Below are 27,299 nucleotides of genomic sequence, written 5' to 3'. Positions count from 1 at the left end.
GGGATAAAAATTTCTTTGTCCTGATTGGTTCGTCAAACGCTGCCAAGTACTTGCACCGCCAAGCGGAGCGCGCCCTAAGTATACGCGAGTTACTTGCGATCACGTGACTGCATTTTCGTGATCGGTCAGTTCGCGCCGAGCCTCATCGATGAGCGTTTGAGTCGCGATATCGCTCGCGAATTTATCCTATGTCCTTTCGGGCGTATAACCGAGTTTTCCAAAGTGCCGGATTTAACGATAGGTTATTATTTCAACGTATTATTCGTTACTTGGTCGCTGAGCGCGATTAACACGTTTCTCGACATTGATAACCGGTAATCAGATATTCTCGCTTCGCGTTTCACTGGAACAGTCCATTTTTTTGTACGCTCCAACCTCGGATTATCCGATCGCATTTCGAATTATTCGCTCGTCCGGACGTCGTTCGGACGTCGTCCGGAGTATTATTTGATATTTGGAACATCGAGAAATTTCGAGAAATCAACCGTGATCGACAGACAGATCTCGCTTTTTAGCTATGATAAGCGCATAATTCCGTTCTGACTCTAGCCGGTGCTCGCGTCCGCCATAATGGTCTCTGTCTCGCGCGTCTTCTCGGTTGAACGTTGCAGTCGGGAAATATCAAAGGATCTAACGATCCATAGTTCAATTGCGCGTATTTTTTGTCGCGAGTAGTTTATTCGACGATATTCCGTAAATTGTGGTGAATTAATCGAGACGAGACGATGTCGCCTTTGTCTACGATATTCTCACAATTTCGTTTTAACTATAATATACCCGATGCTCGCGTTCGCCATGACTGTCCTCGTCTCGCGCGTCTTCTCGGAAATCACGTGTCGGTCGAGTGATTCAAGTCGAGAAATATCAAAGGATCTAACGATCCATAGTTTAATTGCGCGTATTTTTCTGTCGCGAGGAGTATATTCAACTTACTCGGAACATCGTGCTATATTAATCGAAACTAAATGATTTCGTTTTTGTCTACGATATTTTCAAAATTTCGTTTAACTGTAATATAACCGGTGTTCGCGTTCGCTATAATTGTGGACGTTTCCCGGAATTTCATGTACATTTCGAGAGCATCGAGGTATTCAACAATTTAATCGTTTGCAATCGAACGTATTTTTGTGAAATACGAAATGAAGACAAAATCGCGTGTCGTGAATAAATAGGTACGTACTTTCGCGAGTGTGAATGTGAAAAATATTTGATTTTAGTGCGTAAATTAAACGATTGTGACACGTTCGAATACGAACGAACATTTCTTAAAGTTCAAAAACTATGTCAATCGTTTCTCATTAATAAAGAGGCTATTCTTGAATATATGCGTTTCGCGTTATCTTTTAGCGAGTTTGACCGAGTATTGAATAAATATATGGACGTTTTATTGTGTGATTCAATCTCTTTTTCGATATCAGTCACGTTCCATTGAATCCATCGTGTCTATCGGAAAAATTTTGTTTACGAATACGCGAGTTTATCGCGAGTGTGATCAAAAAGTGTGAACGCATCGCGAGTGGATTGAGAGGCATCGATAAACATCGAGGGATTGTTTTAATGGATTAATCTAGAACCAGATGGATTACATAATGGATTGAGAGCTGTTTCTCTATTATCTTCGAGTGACGGCGAGTTTTTATATATATTTGTTTTCATATTAATTTTTTTTTTATCTTACAAATTATCTAATACGAAAAACGGTAATATAGGTGACGAATAAAATAATTTTTTTAATCAACGAAAGAAAGGTTTAGAAGCAATTTTCAATATCATTTTTATCTATACAGAAAAGACAATAGTAATGTTATTTGTACAATTTATAATTGCGATGTTATAATAATTTTAATGAATTTCTCTATACGTATAAAAGATGTCACGTGCTCGGTACACTTCGTCAACGTTAAGATAAATTTACGTGTGACGTCAGAATGTCGTACTTGTGACGTATGAAACGTCTAAGTACCACATGTACATACGTATCTGTACGGAATAATTTACACCCGCTGGTAAAATGTCACATCTCGCGTAACGCTACAGAAACACGATATTTCGTGTAGGATGAACCAAATGTCCGCGTAAATCCCGTGGTGTCTAGGATAAAAGATATATCGATATATCAGGCAAATTTTTCAATCTTAAAGAGACCTCTGTATATTGATTATATTTTAAATTAAATTTGTTCTCTCTCGTTTTTACGTCAATCTCTGAGTAAGCAATGAATTATTCAATATTAATATTCTTCGTGCGTGGCTATTTTTTTCATAATATTACAACTTAAATACGTAACATGAACTTTAAATACACGTCTTTTCCGTTACTTTGAAGAAGGCGCAGCGATTGTCCTCAAATCTTTCAAAGTCGGTAGGAGAGAAAGATATTAAAATCATCCCCCGGATGATCAATTTACGAAGGTCGCTAAGCCGCTTACCTTGAAACCCTCGTCAACGGGGATGAAGAAGGTAAAACGACCCTCCGCCCTGAAGACAGACTCCTTCTTTTCGATGACAATCCGCTGTCGGAAGGTACTAGAAAAAAAAAAGAAAGGTTAATTATGACGACGTAGTGTGCGAGACACGCCGACGCTATAATAAGACAAATGAGAAAAGTTCGCGTATTTATTTACGTTATTTAAATGATTCTCGGCGCCAAGTTTTTGTATTTATATTTAAATCAGGGACCGCATTAATTAATGAACCGGTGTAACAGTACCTTGAGGACGTCTCGTAGAATTCTGTTCGAGAGGATATAATAATAATTAATGTAAGATATTTTTTTAAATTAGAAGCATATCATCCTTTATCGAATATTTATGATATGTAGAGTTAAAACGTTTCAAATTCAAGAGTAATAGTAAAAAATCTATAAATCCATGTAATAAGAGATATCTTTTCGTGACGGTTTTTTAACCGATATGTTTAAAAGTGAAATGATCACCATCCAATATTCAAGAACGTAAAAAACGCTTTTCCCTTCTTTTCTGATAAATATTTTCGTTACTCTTTTATAACCGCTACTAGATACTTTTGTTCTTTCTTGAAAAGATCGATTCTTCGCATCGTATAAATAAGGTAAAATTCGCGGTGATTTACTCAAGTAAGAATCTACTTACCGTACACGATGGTCACCCAAATTGAGATTTTCGCTCTGGTTTAGAAACTGAAACGCGTTCGGATTGTAGATCGGCGTCTCCGCCGAGTTAGATCGCACAGGCTCCAGCACTTCATTTATAATATGCAAAACCTGAAATATAAAAAAATATAGGATATGATTAATAACAAAAATATTATATAATTGTTGAAAAATACCATTTTTTTTTTAGAAAACAGCACGCATATGCCTTTATAGTGTTATAGAATTTTTTTTTATTTATTTTATATAATTAATATATTAAATATTAACATAATAATTTTACTTTTGATTTATTAAAAATTAATATGTATTTTTTATTTGAGAAAGCATTAATTTTAAAAAATCGATAGTTTGTATAAATAAAAAGGGGTACGTTTATTTGAATTATAAATTAAATAATGACTATTTAAATATTAATAATTTAAAGATGCTCACATTTATAAAAATATTAAAGAACGCGGTTTTAAAGATAGATTGAAAGACTGTATTTAATAAAGATTTTTTTTTTCCTGGAAACTAAAACATAATTAGCAGGTGTAGGAATATTAAATTCAAGAAACCTCTATTAAGACTTTAAAGTTTCGCTTATTTTGAGAATCTCTGATCTAACTTGCGCGCAAGGACTACGTTAATCTCGCCAAGTCGAACGGATTCATAAATCCGGCCGCGGAGAAGACGAAGTGAGACAAACCGACGTCAAGCTCGTGACGCGAACTCTGTGGAAATGAGAGCACGAAGAGAGACGCGAAGATAAACCCTCCCAAGTGTGGAGGAAGCCGAAACGAGTCAGAGAGAAAGAGAGAGAGAGAGAGAAAGAGAGAACGGGAGAGCACGTAACGAGTATTTATCCTGCGGCGACGAGCGCGGGTTATATCGGGTCTGTCAGAAACATCTGACGCGCGTGCGCTTTAATAGTAAGCTCATGAAAGAGAGAAAAACATATTTATATTTGTGTGTATGTATATAGATGTGCGTGTGTGTGTGTGTGTGTGTGTATGTGTCTAGAGAGGTAATGCACCATGAAATACTCTTCAACAAGACAGGCTTTTCTTTAGTTGCAATCTCGAACAAGAGCGTTTCTTCGGCTTCATTTATCGCGATAAATTCAATTGTTAAATTAGAAGCTTATATAAAATGACAGGCGTCTGATTGCGCGCATCTATGTAATATCGTTTTTATAAAAGAAATAAAAATAATTTCTTGTTATAAAATTACGAGCAAAACCAAAGAGACGTGAGATGGAGTGGTTCTTTTTCACGCACTTTGTATAAGCTATTTCACGGGTGTCGAGTCGCGGGAAAGCGAGAAGATGTAGAAACTGTTACTCCCTTTGCGCATCTCCGTCGGGAACACGGGAAACGCCATCGTTTACTGTCCCGAAAGGGAAAAAGTTCGTGACTAAAACGTTGCCGCCGCTATTTATTCGCTCTCTCCCGCGATCTCGTCCTGACTCTCTTATCTCGCGAGGGATATCCCGTTTCTATAGCTGTTTGCCTTCCTCCGTCCGGAGGAAAGAAAAGGAGAATGTAGGGTGGAACAAGGGCGTTGGGAAACATAAGCGCCAAAGTTACAGCTCCCGTCTCAGTTCCCGTGAGATTTCGCCCCGCCGAATGTCGTTCAAGATATATTGTATTTTTGCTGCTTCGTACTAATAGAAACACGCATATTTAACATGATTCTGTTTATTAATATCCATAATTTTGACCCTTTTGATATTACAGTGTTTTACTATCTTTAATAAATATAATTAAATTTAAATTGTAGAGACGAGAGAAAACAAAGTAACTTATCGAAATGCTGAGAAACTATGTTGATGTTAATAATAAGTGAGTTAACGTAACAATTCCGTCATTAGCACCATTTTCTAACTACTTTCATAATTATTGTTAAAATATTACAGGCACTGCTTGACGTATGACATCGTGAGAATTAAAATAAATTATATATTATAAAATTGTGAAATAAACGTTTAAATTAAATTTTCAAAAAAAAGGCTTATATATCTGATGCGACGAGCGTTTGTAAAGCGTATAATTAAATATCCACGCGATCCATCGTGGTCGCGGCGACAGTTTTAATACGAAACATCCATCAGACGGTGTCTGTAAAGATGAGAAGGAAAAAAAGAGCTGGTCGTACGAAAAGTTGGCGCCTATGAGCTCTTCGAGAGGGTAGAAAGAGAGAGAGAGAGAGAACGCGCGGGTAACGTAAAAGACCGTATGATAAGAGGAGAAAAAGAAAGACGGAGAAGGAAAACGTGTCCCATTTATCCAACGTTGTCGCAGAAAAAGACAGCGACAGCGACAACGACGGACGACAGCGGGGAGGGAAGAGGTGGTGATGGTGGTGGTTGGCTAGAAATGAATCGTTTTACTCACCGAGAATGAGAGAGGAAAGCGAAGTTTGTGTTCCTTACGGGATAAAACGAGCCGAGCCAGAGGACGGCCATTTATCTTGCTCTTCGCGGTCGCGAGTTATCCGGGAAAGGAGATCGAACGCGTTCGCGGCAGGACGAGCCCTTAATTTTTCACGCGATTACTCTATAGGCATCCGATTTTTCGCCTAACATCTAAATATAAAGAAGGAGGAAAATTTAACATTTAAATATCCATACAAGCTTCTAAAATCGCGATAAAGTCCCGAGATATTAAAATCGTACAAACACTTCTCGGGCAACTCCGACATAACGTCTCATTGATTATCTTCGCGAACTATTATTCGATCATATTAGTTTCATTTCGAGCTTCTCTCTTTGCTGCCTCTCAATTTCGAGCAGCGAGACCGCGACGACGCGGTTAGCCTACCGCGGGTGTATCGTAAAGTTAACGCTAATTAAACTTTACCGATAGTTGCGTCGGACCATTCGCAACCTCTCCGAGAGCGAGAGAGGGCTCCTTCTTAATCAGCCCGGCTACCAATATTCGCGGTCGTGTATGGTACACGGGGGTACGAGTTATCATCTCGATGCACAGTAGCCTGTGCGCTCGCGCTTATTCCTCCCAGACGCCCCGCCGCAAGATAATCACGATTTGCGCGTGGTTAACGATGAATCTCACCGTACCTATCTTTACAATAAACTCGTGTGAATATGGTCTCTGAAGCGGAGATTAAAATTGTTGAATCTCGACGTGTGTGTTCTAATGGAAAAATATTGCCACGTGACATATTATGATATTAAAGGATATTTTGCTTTTATCGTTTTTATCATGGATGATTATCTCTCTCTCTCTCTCTCTCTCTCTCTCTCTCTCTCTCTCTCTCTCTTTAAACGTTCTTTCGAATCGTATAATTTAACATCCGGCGCTTGTGTCACAAATTTTGGAAAAAGTCCTTTAATGAAATACTTACATTTTGTATAAATTTAGAAAATAATGAACCCCTCGTTTCTCTAGTTAAAACGTTTCTGTGTGCTCTTCAATTAGTGCTCGGAAAGGTGCAAGAGCAAAACGAAGAACGGCAGGAACAGCAAAGCATTTAAGTTTGCAGTTGACGTACGTTAATAATTTTATACGCGCGGCGAGTCGCGGCTATTAAGTAATCAAATGCATTCTTTCCGCATGAATATTCAAGGCAAGGAGAGAGAGAGAGAGAGAGAGAGAGAGAGAGAGAGAGAGAGAGAGAGCACGAAGGTAATTCCATGCAAAGTGGAGGATTCCAAATCCGAATTAGCTCTGCACGATGCGAGTCATCACTGGTATAGAAATCGGGCTAATTTTCATCCTCGCGGCCCCCGGTTTCTTGAGAAAAAGATAAAGTTTCGTATTTCTGTACGTTCAATTATCATCGAGATTTATAAGAGATGTAAAAAGACGAACGCGATAAGAATCGCGTTAATTTTTCGACTTGCAAATGTTATTCTTAATGAAAACTAGAAATTAAGATGACTGATATATTTTTATAGATTGAAACGAGCATGAATATTGTGAAACGGAATATCTCATTAATCTTTAAAACGTGAACTTCTCCGACTATTTTAATTGGGATTCGTTAATTAACGACGGATCGCTGATCGAACGGTGGAATTGCGAACGAAAATTTGACTTTATTTTCTTTTTTTAATTACTTTAAAATTCATTGAGATAGAATAGGAAGAGAAAGAGGAACGTATGATTGGCTCTCATACTGATTTTTATCTTGTATAACTCTTCTCTAACTTTTATTTTTCCTTCAACTTTTTACTCTACTTTTTACAATAAATGACGGCTTCTTTTATTTTTTTTCGTTAATGTTATTGTAATATTTAATCTTTTTTAAAATAAAATTTACTTTGTATTCACTAATTTAATAAAAATAATAAAATTTTTTTCAACAGTGTTAACAGGAACTAATTTTATTTTTGTTTTTGCTGTGAATTATTTCAAATAGTTACATTTACATTGACATCTCGGATTTGTTTTACTTTAATAGAATTCACTACTTTAATAGTATTTACGATAAATAAATTCACGATTTTTTGTTTGTTATTTCAAAGAAATCTTTCACTTAAAACATATTCAATGTCAATCATGTTCAAGGCTACCTCCGTTATTTTAACACACATTTTTATGTCTTTACCATTTTATTAGTTCACGAACATTCTTTCTTTCTGAACGGCAATATGAACTTTCCAACCAAGTGACTACCATCTTTATTTCGTATAAAGTCCGATACGAAACGCGGCTTCGACCCACCTTTCGCGCTTTACTCCATTCCGCCATTCGCGAAAAAACTTCATCCCTTTCTCGCAACTATTTCGCCGAGCGTTTCTCGCGGTGGCTGATTTTCAATTCTCTTCTTCGCGGACAAACCACTTGCACCACCGGTTTCCCTGGTGCACTCAAGCATCTCCGGCGTTCCCGCCCTCCCTTTCTCTCCTTTTCTCACGGCCTTCTCCAACCCTTCCCGTCATTCCACCCCGGCATTTTTCCCCTCCATTAACCGTAACTCTTTAGGCGATTCTGCCAGCGTTGGTGTAGTTATTCGGACTGGAATTTCTTTAGATTGTTGGAAAACAGGAACGCAGGGGACTTGTTCGAGGGGGTGGCTACGTTCCAGGAACGTATAATGAAATCAAAATCCCCACCGTCTTTTGAGATTAAAAACACCATCTCTCTTCATCTCTGTTTCTCTCTCTCTCTCTCTCTCTCTCTCTCTCTCTCTCTCTCCCTCTGTCTTTCACTTTCTCATTCTACGCGATGCATCTCTTTCCTTTTGCTACGCGCGATACGACAAACTTCACTAAAATTCGAGCTAAACTCGTTACAATCTGTGAGTCTTCTGTTTTGTTCAGATTGCAGACAGATTATCAAATAAATTTATTATTAAGTAAAAATTAAATAAGACGACGTTATAGAATGAAAACAGTCTTTGTGTTTCAGGGGGAAGAAATTTCGTAACGAGATTTTAATGCCAAAACTATGGGGGGTGACTCCTCTGTCTGTTCTTATAAGTAAAATACCATTTGATCGACAGGAAATAATATATATTGTATCTTCCGGAGACAGATCGGGGAGCGACAACAAATCTGCGTATAAAACATTCTAAATTGGATTGTAACCTCTGGAATTTCTCTCGTACTTACGAGTAGACTGATGTAATAAAATGGGACCATAACTCTTAGGGATGCTTCCTCCTTCTCACATTTTCCCCCTTTTATTTCAACTTCCCGCACGATCTGTCAGGAAATCGAAACTCGGAAAAAGATCCAAGATGTCATAAAGTTCATATCTTAGGAAAATTGCGTGATAAAGCAACGCGAGGGAGAAATACGTCAATCAAATTTTTATGAATAACGCTATAAATTAAAATTAGGTCACAATGTAAATACTGATAATCGGAGAGATACCGAAGAGAAATAAAACATTTAAAAAATAATGCGCTCCAGGATAATAATCCAAATTATAATACGCCAGTCACGTTTTAGCGATGATGTATTAAGTATACGATGCATGAGGGATAAGGGACGAAATTAACCATAAATTATTTACGACCGACTTAAAATATGTGCATCGACCCGATACTATATTTCTAATCCGGCGTATCGTAAATACGGTGTGTCCATAATCATAAAGTGGCAGAACGGACAGTTACGAGAGAGCCATTCGTTGAATTGCAACGCGATCGGCAAACTATCGGTTTCTATAGACGGATGGAATGTTTGCGTGAGAATATGCAATATCATGAGAGGAACACACGTGAGTTTGTCGAGCTCAAATTGGGAAGACACTCGACACACATACATATACATACATATTATGCCAATATCGAACGATTCCTCGTCGCAGCGGGCGCGCGCCGGTGAAGAGCGCATCACGAGATATGTAAGGTATAAAGTTTCGCCATCGGGGCGGAATATTTTCTCTCTTTCTCCATCGAGCGCAAGACCCCTTTACCTCCCGTCTCAGACGTCGAGAATAATGGAATACGTATGTCTATCGGATGTACGTAAGGGGACAATGCACATAAATCCATTCTCAAGTTGATAGATATGCAATGTGTTCACGAGACGCGGTACCGACTGAAAACGGATCGCTGACCCGTTCTATTGTTGGCAAGCAGCTCCTATTATAGTCACACACGCAGAAAAATATATTTGCAACACTGATTCCTGCGAATTCCATCTGCGAGATCAAAATAACGCCCGCGATTCTTATATGAAATCTGATATTAATAATTAAGAACTATGTAGAGATCAAAATATAATAATAACTGTGAAAATAAATTTTTGTTATCAATGGTTTTAATTTTCAATAATCCAATTCATTAAGCAATATTTTAAGCTTCTATAAAATTAAATATTCTTTTACATTATTATAACAACTGTGGAAAGGAAGATGCAATAATAGTTACGAAAGATATAGAGATATCAATAACAGCAATAACTCTGAGAATAAACGACCATTTTTAAAGGATTATTTGCATTTTATGCATTTTTTAACAGTTTTTTTAACAGAAAATTTTCTTACTTATTTGCCAAAAGTTTGGATATTCTAATTATTTCTCTTATCGATTGTCAATATTTCGTCTAGCTCTTCCTATCAATCACGCATTATTGAATCAATACCGTGCAATTAATAATTATGGATGATTAATGTAAGTTATTCTAGTCGATCGTGGACCCCCATTCGATGGCTAATTAGCGCAATCGTGATTATTAATGATAATGTTGCAATCAATCATTATCACCAATTCTCGCGTAATGTATGTACAACATGGAAATTATAATTTTTCCGTCAAATATATGAGACAATAATTTAGCTGTTTTTCACAGGTACTCTTGCCATAATATTTATATGTAATAAATGCATTAACATATAAAATAATTTTAACTGTATTGAATCGACATTAAATCTAATATGATAAACTATATAAATTGTCTCTTCGAAAATAAAATGTATATATTGTATATTTATTATTATTTAATATTTTTATTTTATCAAAATAATAATAAATTGCAAATACGTTTAATTTTTTAATTAAATTTAATGCATATAACGGTTCTTGCAAAAATTAACTCTTAATTCAAACTGTATATATATATATATATATTGAGAAATGAAGCGAAAGATGCGATTTATGGATCGATATTTTCATGCTCTGATAACGAGCAGGAAGTAGCTGAGGCAATGGAACTTCCGGGTTAAGTGGATGAGAAAAGTTTCCCTAATATTACCAGGAAGCAAGAGAGAGATTGATCTGCAGGCAAGCTCGTCGAAGGGATTAGTCGTAGCCCTGGCTAGTCCCGTGCGATTTTCATCAGGTGATGGTACTTTAACTATAGATTAAAGGATTCGTCTGGCAACCTGAAATGAGATCTACCTTCCCTATGAGACCGAAAATCCAAATCAGTCGAGAGGGGGATACGTTGAAAGAGAGATACGCTATCGACGACGAATTTACGGATATTTGGAAAAGATTCTACCTTGATAGAGTCCCCGTGAGGGAAACTACTTGGCAGCATTTGCGCAAAGTGCTATGCTATACGATGAATTGCTTTGAATATCCTTTCAAGGAACAAATTTATTTCGCAAGATTCTTTAAAAAATCCGTCAATTATATAATACACAGATTTGACATTTTTTACGGAATTATATTATTCTCAAAATAAATTATGTATTTATGTCTAATCGTGCAATCTTCACTTAATGGCAAAACTTATATTAATCATCCGTAATTATTAATTAACACAGGATTGATTTAATAATGCACGATTGATAGGAAAAGCTAGACGAAGAAAGTGAAATATTAGCAATTGATAACAGCAATAATTAGAATATCAAAACTTGACAAATAGGTAAAAAAAATTATCTGTTAAAAAATTATAAAGAATACATAAAATACAAATAGCTTAAGAATGATTTATTCTCAGAGTTACATTGCTATTATTGATATCTATATCTTTCGTAACCTAACTATTATTGTATCTTCTTCTCCACTGTTACCAGCTCTTTTTAATTATGAAAGAATTATTTAATTTTATAAAAGCTCAAAATTGTTACGATCAGCATTATTAAAAATTATATACTATGGATTATATTAACTATTTATTTTCACAGTTATTATTATGTTCTCATCTTTACACAAAACAAAACTCTGTTAAAAAAGAAATCATAAAAAATACATAAAATACAAAGATATAATAAAGAGGGAAGAGGGGGATGCAAACTTGTCGATAATTCTCGGCTAGTTTACAACTCGACGCGCTGATTATTATGAATCGCATGCGTTAACATCGGGTTTAATTTACAAGGAGCTGTGAGAGCTCCATCGATAACCGACGAGCTGATGACTCTCGCGAGAATGCGAATGCCAGGAAGCGCCGTTCGACATTATCGAAGCTTGCGATATCCATCAACCTAATGGTCTCGTGGCTAAGGCGAACGTGTAAAGCTCATTAAAAGCTCGTTAGAAAGCCGCCACCGGCACGTTGGAACGGTCCAAGTAACGTGGACGTTGTTGCCGGGAAATCGGTCAGAAAAGTGGTGGTTAAATACAAGGGAAATGAAAGCTTTATTCGCAAAGATAAACTCGCGATTTAGTCGACTAAAAATCTCTCGACTTTCTCTTGTCAAACAAGCATACGCTTGCATGTTTCATGCAACATTAGTAAATTTCGTTTTTATATGTACAAATGTATTTGCATTATATTTACATTACACATTTTTACGTGCCAAATTTTTTATCAGATTTATTCCGCCACGTAATGCCTGTGCAAATATTTTTAAATATTTCTTCAATCTATGTAAAAATGATAGATTAGTGTGTTTAACGAATAATTATTAATTTTTTTTTATAGATGCTAAAATATAAGATGATAAAATATAATACTAAAATAAAATAGCATCGAAATAAATATAATATTAAAATAAAAAAGCATCGAAATAAAAATATCGTAATTTTCTGTCGTAAACTTTTTACTTACCTGAATCTTGGTGTCACCGTTGACTTTCAGTTTAGATTGGAAGTTGCTTTGGTCCAAGAGAATCTTTGCGTTATTAATGTACACGTCCACGCCGTACTTTCTTGATGATCTAGTGATCCATAGGGGTGGATTGCCCTCCAGTTCGGAGGATATCGATTCCCTCAGTTCTTCGATCGTTAGAGGCCGGTTCGCTGCAACCGACAAAGAAAGTCTTATTAATACTTTGTTTCATAAAATGTACTTCGGATGTTAAAATGTTCCTTTTCGTCGATACGTAAATGAATATGATTCAATAGAGTTACTTTAGTTCTCGCCAAACAAAACCGCGAAGATTGCGCTTTACTTCTTCGAGAACCGCAAAGTTTTTAAGTTTTCAAGAAGATTTTTATTCTCGGTAAAAAAGAATAATGCGGGAAAAGATAGAGAAAAAGGGCGAAAGAGGGAAAAAAATACGCAAAGAAAAATGCTGAAAATAACGTAAATGGTGAATGGGACAGAAACTGGAGATAGAGCAAACTTCAAAAAGTCCATGGTGAAGCTACAATGCTCGTCGCTTTATTATCCCGTTACCGAGAAAACGTCCTCGTAATCTTGAGGTTTTTTTCTTCTTGTGCTAGCATATAGTAAGAAGCGGAGAGCAGAACCGTCCTTGTGCTATTATTATTTGATACCACACGCGTAAAAGAAAGACGCAGTTATGATAAAAATTTATAGAACTGAATATTTGACTAAAATTCACAGTAAAAACAGTAAAATATTTTCTTAGATATATTTAAACTTTCGCATTTTTTCATTCATGTTTTTTTAACAATATAATCTATAAATTCTTTATGTTACACTAAATATTGTGTATTGTATAAAAAATTAATTTTCCGAACATACCTTATGTTTTATAGAGGTAGAGAAAGATAGTTGAAACTGATCAAATTAAAGAATAATTTTATCTAATATAGCCAATTAAGTAAATTTTTAAAGTACTTTAAATTTTTATTTTCTTCGGCATAATTAAAATTAAAATCTCGATGTAATTTCTGATTTTCCTCCTGTAGTCTTACGATTAGCATAAGAATCAAAGTATTTTTATACCTTTTTTTTTTCGAGGGCGATCTATCGAATATCGCGGCATTGTAGTTTCTAAGAACAGCCCTGTTCATGACATAAGCGATTGCGAGTACCATGCAAGTCCAATCTTCGTGAGGAAAAAAGCGAGCTGTCCGTAGTACCGACAACAATGACGCTCATTACGAACGCTAGGAATTGAGTCGCGTTTCGTAAACCACCGGTCGTTTTACTTTACCCATAAAAGTTTCCGGGACAGGAAGCGGTCGGCGCCGTAGAATTTCGTTTCCTCGGCAGTACGACGACGATTCGGGCGCGACGTTCTTGCGGGAAATAATTTTCCTCGTCCGCGAGCTTTCCGCAAAATTGCATTGCGGCAGAATATATCGCGTTTATTCGCGGACTGGAAATATTTTTCGCCTTTTCTCTCTCTCTCTCTCTCTCTCTCTCAACATTCGAATCGAAAAGACAATTGCGATTAAACTTTCTCTTTTATTCCTCTGAATTCTCACATCTTCTTGCTTATTTTTAAGCATTTTTTTTTCTCAAACTTTTTAACAATCGTTGCTCTCGTGTAATCGAAAAGATAAGAAAACTGTTTTTAACATGCGTAACTATGTTGGCGATGATTCGCACGCAGAAAACTTTGACGATTCGCCAACGCGTGTGCGTATATATTACTAAAGCTTACGGTAATCGTAAAATTTATGATCCGCAGCGATATACGCATATACGTACCACTAGACTCGAACGATATCGGGAAAAGTTGCTCATCGCATTGCGGAGGATAACATTTGTATAGGCAGTTGGGAGCGTAAAACTTTAACCGACTGTCTTTTATGCGCCGCTCTCGAATATTCTCCGTGATATACGCAACAATCGCGCGTTATATATTGAAAATAAGTTGTTGATCGGTTGGAAATAAATCTTTATTTTTAAAAAGAAAGTATATCTCGCGATAACGTATATTAACTATTTAGATAAAGTATAATATAGTGATTACTGTCATGAAAAAATTCACATATACTTGAACAATTTTTTCGAGCTATAGCTTGTTAAGATAAATTTCTTTCGATACGCTATTCTTTTGGCGTAAAGTGACTTCTGGCTTATCCTGTACAAGCTTGGAGAAGCTCACCGCTCGAAGAACCCATCAAGCCACGCCATATAGTACACGCTTTTATATTTCCGTGACGCGTCGTCAATCATCCCAGATGGTTGCATACGTGATCTTTCTTCCGCTAGGTAAAAAAGCTTTAGAACGGGATATGCGAAGAACATATATATGAAACGTATCAGAGTTTCAATATATTACGAAATACCGTGCATATGAATTTGAATGCAAGATAAATTTATTCTGTAATTATTTCAAATTTTTAATTTAGGAGAATCAAATATGTTTAAAGTATTTAAGAAGATGATGCTTTTATTTTTATATTATAGATCATTGCAAAATATTATTCTTTTCACCGATAATTATTGTAGTTATAATTTTTTTAATAAGTTAGATTTTTATTTATTACTTTTTATAAATATTTAAACATTAGGTACACACACACACACACACACACACATATATATATATACATACACTTTCTAGATCATTTAGCTTGAAATGGAAATTTTTTAAATATTTATCTTGAATATATGTATTCCATTCGCAAGTAAAATTTTTTTCGGATCGCCGAAATTCGATTGTAAGTCAGCATGGAAATGCGAAGCACGTTCGAAAGTTTGTTAGGCGCCGACGAACCAGCGATCGCATTATCGATCGAACCGGTTTATCACGAATCGACGAATGGAGCTTTATTCGCGCGCCGCGCCGGCTGGATTTTTATAGCACGTCTCTCTCCGTCGGAGTGCATTTTTCTTGTTACGCCAGAGAGTGCTTTATGCGACGTGATCGAGTCACGGGAACGATCGTATGCCTCTCAGAGGGTAATATCTCCAAGCTCGGCGGCTCGCGCGAGCGTTTTGTCCCGGCAACGCCGAGCCTTTTCGCTCTTTCAACGAGGGCGACCGAATGATTAAGCTGCCGATCGATTCGCATTTATTTTCTTCCCCCTTGAGCACCCCCCTGCCCCCTCGTCTGTCCGCTCGTCGATGCGGGACACAGGTGCTACGGCCGACCACAAAACGAGAACAACTCGCGCAAAGCTGCTTGCGCATCGATTTATATCCCCCATTCTCCCTTATCCGCAGCTTCCACTCTCTCTCTCTCGCCCGCAACGTCTCTACTCGTCTCTTCTTGTCCCTTTTCGACGTATCCGCAATCCGACTTTCAAACATGCATGTCGGTTTCGTTTGATGAGGACGAACTGCGCGTTGCTTTATTCGAACTGTGACAGATGGTTTCGTACGGTAGATATATTGCATCTAGATATTTTTTGTCATATTTTATAGAGGAAAAAATTTCTTTCAAGTATATAACAAAAATAAATAGGTATATAAGTTGATTCGTACAGACGAGCATTTACAAATAAGTACGATTAGAGGAGATTAAAAAAAAAAAAAAAGAAAATACAAACAATATTATTCCTGTACGGTTGTATGTGTGTGTTTGTATTGAAATCTTTATTTTAGAAATTTCTTAAATTTTGAAATTATTGAATTTCTCAATTCTTTCATCTTGTGCATGAATCCTATATTTATAAAACCTGATATGATATAACTCTTCGAATTTTGAAACAAATCTTAAGTGATACGACTCTTCGAATTTTAAAATAAAATTACAATATCTTTACTCGGCTATTATAATACAGCTTTTATAAAATATTATATCATCATATAGAAACATATTAGAGCTTTATGTTTTAATAAACAAAATGCATTTATGAATATTCTATCAACATCTGAATAATATTGCAGAGCTATATGGTGGGTATATAACAGATGCTCTAAATGTCAGCTCTAGCCAGCAGATGCTGTCATATGGCGCCAGCTAGCGGCACAAGACTTTTTTAATGCCCAGCTGACGCCTGACGCCTTCGGGCTTCGGGCATTCGGTTACAGGTTACAGTCGTTTACGCGTGATCACAGTGTGTGTTTCTTTGTGAATCATTCGTTCCTCTTATCTGCGATAGTCAAGACGTAAATTTAAGACGAACATATATTCGGCAGCTCGACACCTGCTCTCAAAATGGAGAATGTTTCCGTATCCAAAGTAAGTGATACAACGTGTACAACCTGTTGCTATTGCCTGCTTAACCTCAAAATGTAAAGTCAACGCGCGAAAGTGAATAATGATGTGAATAATGATTCATATGATTCACTATCCCTTTTGCCTTAAAAGTTTAGTAAAAATATTAATGTCTTTGTTGCGACTTTTTCTTTGGTATATGTATGTATAATACTATTTTCATTATTGAAAGATTATAAATTGGAATTGAGCTTTTTTTTAAGTGTAAAGTTGACAAAAAATTTAATATGTAAAAATTTATTTGTTTAACATTAATACATATTTCTATGTATATATTGCATTACACATCAATGATAGTTACAATAATAATAAATCTTTGTGCTCGATTTATATCAGTTTATACAATAATTTCATTTATATGCGACTTTTGTTAATCTGTCATTCTTATTACAAAAGTATATATATTTCAGATTAATTGCTAAAGTGAGTAAGATATAAATAAACAATTTTAAAAATAAATTAATAATTTATTGACATTTATAGACACATTTTAGACACACATTTATATGACATTCATTCATAAGAACACAGTTTATTACGGTCACGCATTAATTATCAGAATACGACGATTTCACTACATTTTATATAGTACAACTAATATTAGTCGCATACAGCGCATACGACTTTATTGTATATTACGACGGTAGAACACGAGAATCATGGTCTAAAAATTATACAAAATTGCAATCAACTCGGGACTGTAAAATTGTACGGTTGAATTTGTACAATTTAGCTTAATTAAAATTTGGTATTAATTTTTAATAACATTTTTATATACATTTTTAATAACAGTTTTAAAATATGTATTTATCTCAGTAATAAAATATTTAATATTTTATGTCACGTAATATATTAATTTTAGTAAAATAATTAAAAGTTTAATAATTAATAAATATAATTAATAATTTACTTTAAATTATTAAGATTTTAAATATTAAAATTTTAGAAAAAAATTAATATTTTTAAAAATATTTACATATAATGTATTAATTATATAATGCTATCTAATGAATTAATGAATAGTATTCACATAATGGCAATTTTATTATGTTTTATTGTAAAATTAAAAAGATCCGCAAAATTAAAAAATATGTCATCGCCATACCGATTCACACGATGATTTTGATCGAATAAATTATATAAAATATATTCATGTTTCTATAAATTACTAAATGTACTATATTATAAACACCGCATTTATGATATACGATTGATAAATATTAATATAATACGGAGTGAATATAACTCTCTTATACTGATACTGTATTAATACAAAGCTAGTTGAGCGATAATTGCGAAAGTTAATTAATCGCGCAAAGTAACAATCTCTGTTAGCAGGGAATAATCGCGTTTGGCATCTCTTTGTTAGTACTTGTTACGATCGTGTCTCGAGAGATAATACGACGACACGATGTCTCTTGCCTTTGAGCCTCGCCCTGCGAATAACAACACTATTACATGTAAACAGCAATGCGCTATATGAATTTTTACGATATGTTTAATAGTCATTATTAATTATCGACTATCTTAATATTTATCAATTGCTTATATCATAAATTCGGCACTTGACGGTGATTGCTGAAACGCATATATGGTAATTTATTTGATCGAAATCATGAATCGGCAAAGCGATGGCATTATTTTTTATATCACATTTTTTAGTAATCTATTTTTAATTTTAATTTGTTTTAACATATATTTATTTATGTTATAATTAGAGGTATATGGTTGAATTTATTTGATCGAAATCATGAATTGGCAAAGCGATGGTATTATTTTTGATATAACATTTTACGGATATCTACTTTCAATTTTAACTTGTTTTAACATTTATTCATTTATAATTAGAGGTAAAATTGTCATAAAATGCGTGCGTTATATTAGTCGTTAGCAATAGAAAAAGTATCGTATGAATTTTAACATGGAATTTTTCATTGTTGAGCAGACCGTAACTTCGTAATCGTGATTTTTGCGTTCTTCTGTTACAATATAAAATAAAGTTGCAATATAAAATTAATTTGACTAACGTCGAAGTGCTACATATCGCGTGATTATAATTAACCATGTTTTCGCGAATAAGTATCACATGAATGACATGAAAGAGGAATAAAGAGAGGGAAAAAAGAATAAAAAGTTCAGGAAGAGATCAGAATAAACAATTAAAAATTTTATTATAAGGTATTATTAATTTATTATTACAAATAAAATTATAAGTAGAATTTAATTGCTCGTTTTGCGATAATAATTCACTGAACAGTTAATTTGCACGCGGAAAACATTTTAATATCAAAATCAATAGAGAAATAATTTTTTTTAATGTGTACTTTATTTTTGTATATCAAATTAGCATCGCGTCGTTATTTTAAGTTAAACGATGAGTAATAAATTCGATGTTAATATATCTCGAGAGAAAATAATTCGGAAAACAATTTAATACCAAAGCGAGAGAGAACAATTAATTGCATTTATTTCAAGAAACAATTTAAGTATCAAGTTAATTATTGTTAACTTCTTACTCTTTTGGCCATTTCATCATAATATAATTATAGTATCCCATGTTAATACAACACTATAAAAATTTAATATTTTTAAAATGTATTTACAGTAGCTTTCTTTAAGCACTTAATCAATAATTTAGCTTTATTTATTTAATTGTTTATTTAATTAACTATAAGTATTTTCTGGAAATAAATGTACTAGCATAATGTTAATTAAGTCAGCATTTTTAATATTAATTTTCTATTAATTTGGTAGAAGCAATAAATAGAAATGTTAGTTAAAATAAATAATTAACAATAAATTAACATTTAATTGTATTATATATTCAAATTTGATTTCTCTCGGACACTCTGTGGACACTCTGTGGTTAATGGAGGTCAATTTGTAAATTGCAAGAAAAAATTACATTTTATCTTTTTTAATATGTACATAATTTGTACATATAATAAAATTTTCATAATTATTACTATTAAAATTTAGTCGTGTGCAATTTTAAAGTAACAAAGACAATAATATTGTTACTTCAGTGCTATGCAAGACAAATGTAGCATAATGTAATTAAAGCATAGTATCATGATTTTTTAGGGTGTATTTGCTTACAAAGGAAGTTACAAAATTGGCAAGAAGAAAAAAAAGGTTAAATGCCCGGAATATTTTAACGAACCTTGGTATATTGCATATAGTGAAACTTGGAGATATATTGAACAGGCTACAGAGGTATAGTATTGTGCATTTAGCTTCATAAATCTCAATTTAACAGAAGCCAGAGTACCTAACAGAATACGTTAATATTTCAGAATGTCAGATTCAAAATGTTTCAACAGGTTATGTTCAATTTAGAGACTTTTGTGTCAAAAATAAAATCGAGTCCATTACATACAACGTCCTATGAAATAGCCACAGCTATTTTGTTAACAGGTGAAAACAGACGTCAATCTACTGCAATTGTTGTGAAAAGATTATAATCTTTCATCTTTCCCTTAACAAATCTAGATTATCTATAACAATTTACCTAACTTAAAATTTTATTTCGAAATTTGAAGGGAATATTTCTTTCTTTAAAGCGAATTTCGATAAATATTTACAAATGAATTAAAATTGTAGGCGTTAATGTTCCTGATCACACCACACTTTTCGATACGGCAGTATCTAAGCTTAGTAATATAACGTCACACATAGCAGTGTTATGGAGCAAAGACTGTAACAGTGTGAAAAATATCATCGAAGACACTGTATATCAATTTATTCAAAAATCGAATTCGGTTAGTTCGCGATAGTAGCTGTGTAAGAATTTTATTAATTGTAATCTTCAAACAGAAATTATCATTATTATTTATAGGATGATGTTCCTCAAGTGCGTAAAAGTCAATGCACTATGCGTGCCTTAAAAGAATGGCTTGTCGAATATGAAGATTTGGAAGATCCTTTAATTATAATTTTACCGGATTTTGAAAGCTTTTCCATTAACATTTTGCACGATTTTATCTTGGTGTTAAGGTATTTTTAATAATAATGTTTAAATTAGACTCATTAGGGCTGTAAATGCAAATATATCTTGTATAATCAATAAAAATTATTTAAATTCACGCACATGATAATGACAATTATGTGCGTGTGTGTATGTATGTACTATCGAAGAATATTCCCTAACAAAAAAGTTTTCGCAGCTCGTACAGAGATACATTGAAGTTTGTACTTATATTTGGTGTCGCAACAACATTACATATAGTACATAGATCATTGACGTATGACGTCACGTCGAAGTTAGTAGTGCAGGCAAGTTAAGCAAAAATTTTTGCACAATTACTAATATTTTCACACTTTACATCATTTACTATTTTTTTTTTTTTTTTTTTTTAGGTATTTCATACACAAACACAAGTCGAAACACTATCCGATGTCTTAGAGAGTACTGTCTTTTCCTCAAAGATTCCATTTAAATTGATCGGTCGTGCGTTTCAATTACTGACTGATATTTTTCTGTTCTATGATTTTTCGGTCGATAATTTCTTACAAAATTTTAAGGTAACAAAAAATGAAAGTATCAATTCATCGCGGCCGACAATAGATTACTTATAATCGTAATGATTCTTTTAGATATGTATGATACAACACTTTTACGACAACAATATAAGCTCTCTGTGTTGTAAACCGAAAGATATTAAAGAAAGAATATCTAATCTCACACATGAAAATATCGCAGATATTAAAAGTTTACCGTCTATTGCAAAATACTTAAAGACATCTAGCAAAGAAACAAAGCTCAGCGATGAAGAATTTAAGGTACTGTTTACGATTTACGAAGTTGGAAAGGGGTTATCATAGATATCAATGATTAATTATCAATAATATAGTGGAAAGTTCTTTATCTTTCAAATAATACGTTATAATTGAATTTATATATTTTTGAAATTTTAAGTTTGCATCACCAAGCTGTTTAATATTTTAATGAAAAGAATAATATTTTTTTATGAGGATGATTTTTAATGTTTAATTATATTTTTCTAAGTTTGCCTGAATAGAAGATATTGTTATTGACGTAATTATTACTAATGTATAATTTTTTATTGCCGTATATGCTTTAAACTTAGTTTCTTATAGGAACTATTGGAACAGTTGTTAAATAGATTTCACAAATTTATGAATCAATTTTTAATCGTTTTGAGATGTTTGCACTGCTTAGTTGCTCCATTGCCAGGCGCGCCAATGGGTAAACAGGTAATATAATGCTTTACCAATTTAAATAGAGATATATTCGCAAAAAAATATATATAGAATTCAGAAATTGAAACGGTGTAACAATATGAAAATTGTTTTAGTTACGGGAGGTTTACACCAAAGCAGTTTACACGAATACTCTCACAGAATCGTGCGAATATAAAGAATGTCTGAAATTATTAGGATTTTTGTCGAAGGAAGAACTCCTCTCGAAACTCGAATCTGTCATAAAGATCATTGAACATTCTAAAGATCCGGTGATTAAGAAAATTAAAGTCAATCTCGACTCTCGCATCGATACGATTCGAGAAGCTAGCTTAAACGCCACGAAAGGTTCTTCCGTAATAATCAGTATGGAGGAAAAGCTTAGTCGTATGCAATTAAAGGAAGTACGAATATCGTTCTTTAATCTTATTCTTAATTCTTTTTGCGCTTACAAGTATCTTCACGTAACGTTATACTATTTTCTCTTGCAAATTAATTTTATATTAAAATAATTAATTTTTGAATAATAATTTCCTACTAAATCAGCAACGTGATGGAAATATATGTAAGCACATTTTTACCATACTTTATATATAGATTAACAGAATTTTTACTATTTTATGTAAAGTCACGAAGAGATAAGTTCTTTTCCCTTTTTTGCTGTCGCATCGAATACAAACAATCAAGATCTCGTATTCTAGAGATGAAAATGGTCCGTGATTAGTGACTTCCATTTAATTCTACCGCGTGTTTTATTTCCAGAAATTGCTTAAAATGAGTCAGCAGCAGTCGCGTTCCGCTTACAAACAAGCGCAGCACGACCTAATCGATTATCTGGACCGAGAAGTCTTTTCCGCTCACCTGGTCGAGCCGAGTCGCGTGACGGCTCACGAGATATTCTGTTACAGCGACGGAAACCAGGCGAAGCACCATATCCGAGGCTCTTTGAGGGCTGCCATACACACAGGATTGAACGATCCGCAGATGTACCTGGATGTGAGTGGACAAGTTCCGCACGAATGGCTCGCGTACGCGATTTCGTTAGTTCGGGCTCCTCGCGTCATCGCACAAACCGAGAACGTGTCCGAAAAAAATCGGCAAATTTGTAGTCGCGAAATTGAGTCTTTAAATAATATAAACACACATCTATATATACAGATACGCAAAATTTTGCCTTATGTAACGTTTACATATATCCAGTACAAAAGCGGGAAAAGAAAATATGATATCGAAGTTATGCATTTTGAATTCTCGAATCACTTGTGATTCGTGATTTAAAATTAAACAAAGTTTTTATTTTTCATTCTCTAATACACTCTCGGCGTATCTTTTTTTTTTTTTTTTTTTTTTTTTATTTCTCTTTTTTCGATACTTTCAAAATTAACGTAATTAATTAATGAATTGATTTTACCAGAATTCGTTATGTATATCACGCAATTCGTTTTTAACTATATGGTTAATTTTTGGACGAATCCATCTCCGCCTCAGATCGTTACGATATTTAATCTTCCTTCGCATAAGCGATTCGTCGGCGACCGTTGAAAAAAAAATTGCGCTTATCCGATTTTTTCGCGATGCAGTTTAATTGGAAATGCATATTTCAGTGCGACTGCTGCAAATTGGAGAACGACGACGACATTCCGCGCACGCTCCCCGACCTGAGTATAATTTATAAGCTGCATTTGGAGTCCAGGAAGCTGATCAATATGTACGACTGGCTGCAGGTAACAATTCCGGCCCATGCTCATGTTTACAGGTTAATCCCTGTTACACTTACGGTCACGAACCTAGACCGACCGTCTCGTGATTTTAATCGCCGCCGCTGCCGAGTGATTCACGCAAGCACGTCATTGTAAGCAAGGCGCACACAAGGGGTGCCGAGTGCTTTATCGTCGGCCGGTTGTTAGCCGGTAAAATGCTTCTTGTGAAAATTGCACCGGCGAAAACGTGCTCTAAGCTGAACGGTTCTAAGCTCAACGATGCTGATCGCGAGAGAATTATTGAACGTTTAACATACGTTTAAAATACGAGAGCTTTAAGACTTTTTGTAGTAAAACTTTTTTCCCCAATGTTTTATACTAATTTCTTTTTAATAAGATATTTAAGACTCTTATATTTTTCAAAGTGTTTAAGAGGCCCTTGTCGTTTGAAATATTTTTTTGAAATTGGAATTTTAGATAAGTCCATATTTTTTTTTATTGTGTATTTTTAATTTTATTTTTAAGACGCAATTGATCAATTTCTTTATAGGCGTTCCTGACTATCGTAGATCCGCAAGCCCAATCTGCAGAGCAACGCGATGTAGATCCACGACTGCAGTATCCTTTACAAAAGTTTCCGCGCGAAGCAACCCTCGCGTTCAACGTGATCGGCTCTCGTTGAGATTTGTATTACCTACGTTGCCTTTGAAATTCATATCATGCCTTCTAACGCGCGGATTCTACTTCGTAGACGTAACTTTGGCGAAGATGCCTCCTTGTTTGAATAATTCGCACGTATTATCTCGCATTTCATCACGTAGTAACTTATCCTTAACGGAGAGGATTCACAGAGCTCGGTTTACTCAAGCGGTTGCCACCTTGCAGTTCCTCGGTTTCATCAAGACTTCTCGGAGGAAGACGGATCATGTAAAACGCCTTACATAATAACAATATTGCCTGTTTGATTGTTTGCCTTGTTTGTTTACACAAATTGTTATGCGTAGTGTAAGAACATGTATTTTCCAAATGTTTTTAATTTGTATCATTTATATGAGAATGAATAAAACAGTATTTTGAAATAAATGAATGTTTTTTTTTTTTTTTTTTTTTTTTAAGCACTTGTATATATCTCGCATTATTTAAATATTTATTCACTTTCAAAATTCGAAGATGTTGAATGATTTTTAATTCTCGATGATTGAGTTTAATTGTGAAAACATGAGGGAGATGTACAAATTGTATGTAATAATTTAATATATATATGTTATATATATATATATATAATGTATTAATGTTTATAACTTTAATTTTAAAAATGAAGGTCGTATGGATTCACACAGATCCGAAGAAGCCTTCCAAATTACACATAGATCTTTTTTACTTTTAATGGCGTATATTTTTTATCATTTTTAGGATAATGAGGAATGATCGAAAATACGTGCCTAGTGAATTTATTTCGATCTCCGTTTCTTATACTTCACGGCGGAAATTATTATATCGGATTCGTAGTGGAATAATTTAACGACTTGCACGCATATCGATGATCGCACGTTCTATATCTGCACAAGTTTTCACCCGTTGTGATCTTGAAATACTTAAAATTCCAGAGCAAACTGACATGCAATTTTTCTTTCGCTCCTTTCCTCCCTCTCAAAAAATTCGCAATATCGATTACATCGTCTTTGTGGCGAGCGTGCCGCGCGTTCCACAGTTGTGAAAAAAATTCGGCCGAGAGCGCACAGCAATCGTTTCCACATTTTAACGTGGACGAATATCGATTAATTGGATTCCGTCGACGGTTTTTTTTTTCTCGCCAGGCGACACGGTTGAAAGTTAACATTCCAAGCGACGATTTTTAATCCTTCATTCGATAATGGACGAAATTTATTCGTGTTAAATTTTTATCAAAATTTAACAATAAAACCTTTTTAACAATTTTTTGACAATAAGATTAAGCGCCCAATGTTGCAGAAGTAATTAAAATTAAAGGAATACATTTTAGATGACGAATGGCCACTATTTTTAGAGCTTACGTGGTTATGTAATATTATCGGTTTATCTTTCTAGCTTTATATCAAAGTTTCCTATTATATTCGCGAACGCGATGACATTATCGGTCCTCGTTACACGTCATGTCCTCGCGAACAATCCGTCCGTTATAATCCATTGTCACGAGTATCGTGACGTAGCACATTCGCGGCACAGATCTACCAGGATAACGTTCGGACAAAGCCACATATGTAGATCACCCCCACGTTTCTCTCTCTTGCTCTCTCTCTCTCTCGCTCTCTCTTGGTCAATCGTAGAACAATCCTGGACTCAAAGGAGAGCGACGATGCATAGAGAAGATTCGGCAAAGGTTACTGTCTGCGCCGATAGGGGAATGCTCTTAGTGTACAAGGTACGTTAACCTTCAGCTAGCCTTTGACCCTTGCGAAAGGACAAGGGACGTGGAGAGGTACGGAAAGGGGTAAGCTTGGAGATCCTCCGTTATGCCGACAGGAGAGCTCAAGGATATAGGGTAACTTCAGTGTCAAAGGAGCGTTCTGCAAAATTTCATGGGAACCTTTCGCATCGCGCTCGTGAAAACGCGCTCCTGTCTACGATATTTAATTTTTAAAGTGAGAAAAAATCCGTACAATATCAGGGATCTAGTTGAATTTAAAAAATACAATTTTTCTGAAAATTATACGCCGTTAAGAATTAATTCAAACTAAATACAATAATCCTGCGATTCGCGTAAGCGACAGAACGCGATATTTAATTTTTAAAATATGAAAAATTCAAAGAATTCTAAAATTTACTTTATAAGATATGTATTTATATGTATGAGACTTTAAAATACAAAATTCAAATAATTCAAATATTCGGTCGCTAAAAGCTCAAGAACCAAAGCTATAGAATTTTTGGAGATTTTATGACGTTCGTAAGCGTTCCGGAAGCGTCAGAACACAATAATTCTGAAATCAAAGGAAAACGAGAGTCCTGAGAGTCAGGTATTCTGAGGACGTTGGTCTATTGGCCTCCGCGGAGGACTTTGGCTCGTATGCAGATGAATGGAGATACGAGGCAGCCAGGCTTGCATATCTACTTTGCCTTTCACGTTGGACGCGACGCGACGGGTTCGGATGATGATATCGATTTGACGCGTTCCCGAAGGTCTTGCTCGGATTGACGGCTATCTTACTTTAAATGGACCGACGCGACGGGACGGAATATAGATGCATATAAAGATTGTGTATTAATAAATAGTACCTATAGCTCTCTGTGAGATTAGACGAAATATGAAAATACATATTTGCTCAAATTAGTAATCATTTTTTTTTTTGTTTCTTCACTGCAAATCTTTTCAGAATTAGTCATAATTTAATTAATGAATTAATTAATTAATTAAAAATGTCTGCGAAAGAATTTTCTAATTAAGAATGAGCTCGGTGTCACTCTATATATTTGCCACATAGCTTATGTAAAAGCGAATTACAAGTATCTTACAAAGAGATAAATTTTCAAAGAGAAAAAGTTTTGTTTCAATAATGCCAAATCTAGTTTCTCACTCTATCTTTCTCGCGTCTCGTAACTGATCCTTATCCGCGTCCTTTTTCTTCCGACT

The 27,299-nt window shown here is 34.6% G+C and overlaps 2 protein-coding genes across 9 annotated transcripts in view; one reads left to right on the top strand and one right to left on the bottom strand.

Annotated features, from left to right (window-relative positions):
- The window catches only part of Fas1 (fasciclin 1 Fas1 domain-containing), a 244,839-nt gene that overhangs the window by 47,224 nt on the left and 170,316 nt on the right, over positions 1-27,299 (bottom strand). For all 7 annotated transcript variants that reach the window (XM_072908597.1, XM_072908596.1, XM_072908593.1 and 4 more), the window contains 3 exons: positions 12,530-12,720; positions 3,110-3,240; positions 2,429-2,525 (listed from right to left, as the gene is read on the bottom strand). In XM_072908597.1, coding sequence (XP_072764698.1) covers positions 2,429-2,525; positions 3,110-3,240; positions 12,530-12,720 — 419 coding nt within the window. The remainder of the gene's footprint in view (positions 1-2,428; positions 2,526-3,109; positions 3,241-12,529; positions 12,721-27,299) is intronic.
- On the top strand, positions 133-24,762 carry Orc3 (origin recognition complex subunit 3). Of its 2 annotated transcripts, none has more exons than XM_072908600.1 (15): positions 133-1,628; positions 16,457-16,751; positions 19,872-20,003; positions 20,084-20,204; positions 20,391-20,548; positions 20,626-20,783; positions 20,954-21,062; positions 21,147-21,311; positions 21,384-21,569; positions 21,888-22,004; positions 22,106-22,393; positions 22,752-22,985; positions 23,594-23,713; positions 24,240-24,307; positions 24,541-24,762. In XM_072908600.1, exons 2-15 carry the CDS (start codon positions 16,728-16,730, stop codon positions 24,632-24,634), a joined length of 1,974 nt encoding a protein of 657 aa, XP_072764701.1. In that variant the 5' UTR covers positions 133-1,628; positions 16,457-16,727; the 3' UTR covers positions 24,635-24,762. The 2 variants fall into 2 exon arrangements, with proteins under 2 accessions (XP_072764701.1, XP_072764702.1); XM_072908601.1 differs by having other exon boundaries at positions 19,856-20,003.

Source organism: Anoplolepis gracilipes, chromosome 16 (genome assembly GCF_047496725.1).
Source record: "Anoplolepis gracilipes chromosome 16, ASM4749672v1, whole genome shotgun sequence".
Taxonomy (NCBI): Eukaryota; Metazoa; Arthropoda; class Insecta; order Hymenoptera; family Formicidae; genus Anoplolepis; species Anoplolepis gracilipes.
Note: the sequence above shows the minus strand (reverse complement) of the source record. Positions and strands in the feature narration are given on the sequence as shown.

What these genes read in the sequence shown, in the direction of transcription:
- Orc3 (XM_072908600.1), top strand. Translation starts at nt 16,728, where the DNA reads ATGGAGAATGTTTCCGTATCCAAA. An exon ending in ATATGTACGACTGGCTGCAG is followed by an intron (nt 23,714 to 24,239) that starts GTAACAATTCCG and finishes ATTTCTTTATAG; the next exon opens with GCGTTCCTGACTATCGTAGA. An exon ending in GATGTAGATCCACGACTGCA is followed by an intron (nt 24,308 to 24,540) that starts GTATCCTTTACA and finishes GAGGATTCACAG; the next exon opens with AGCTCGGTTTACTCAAGCGG.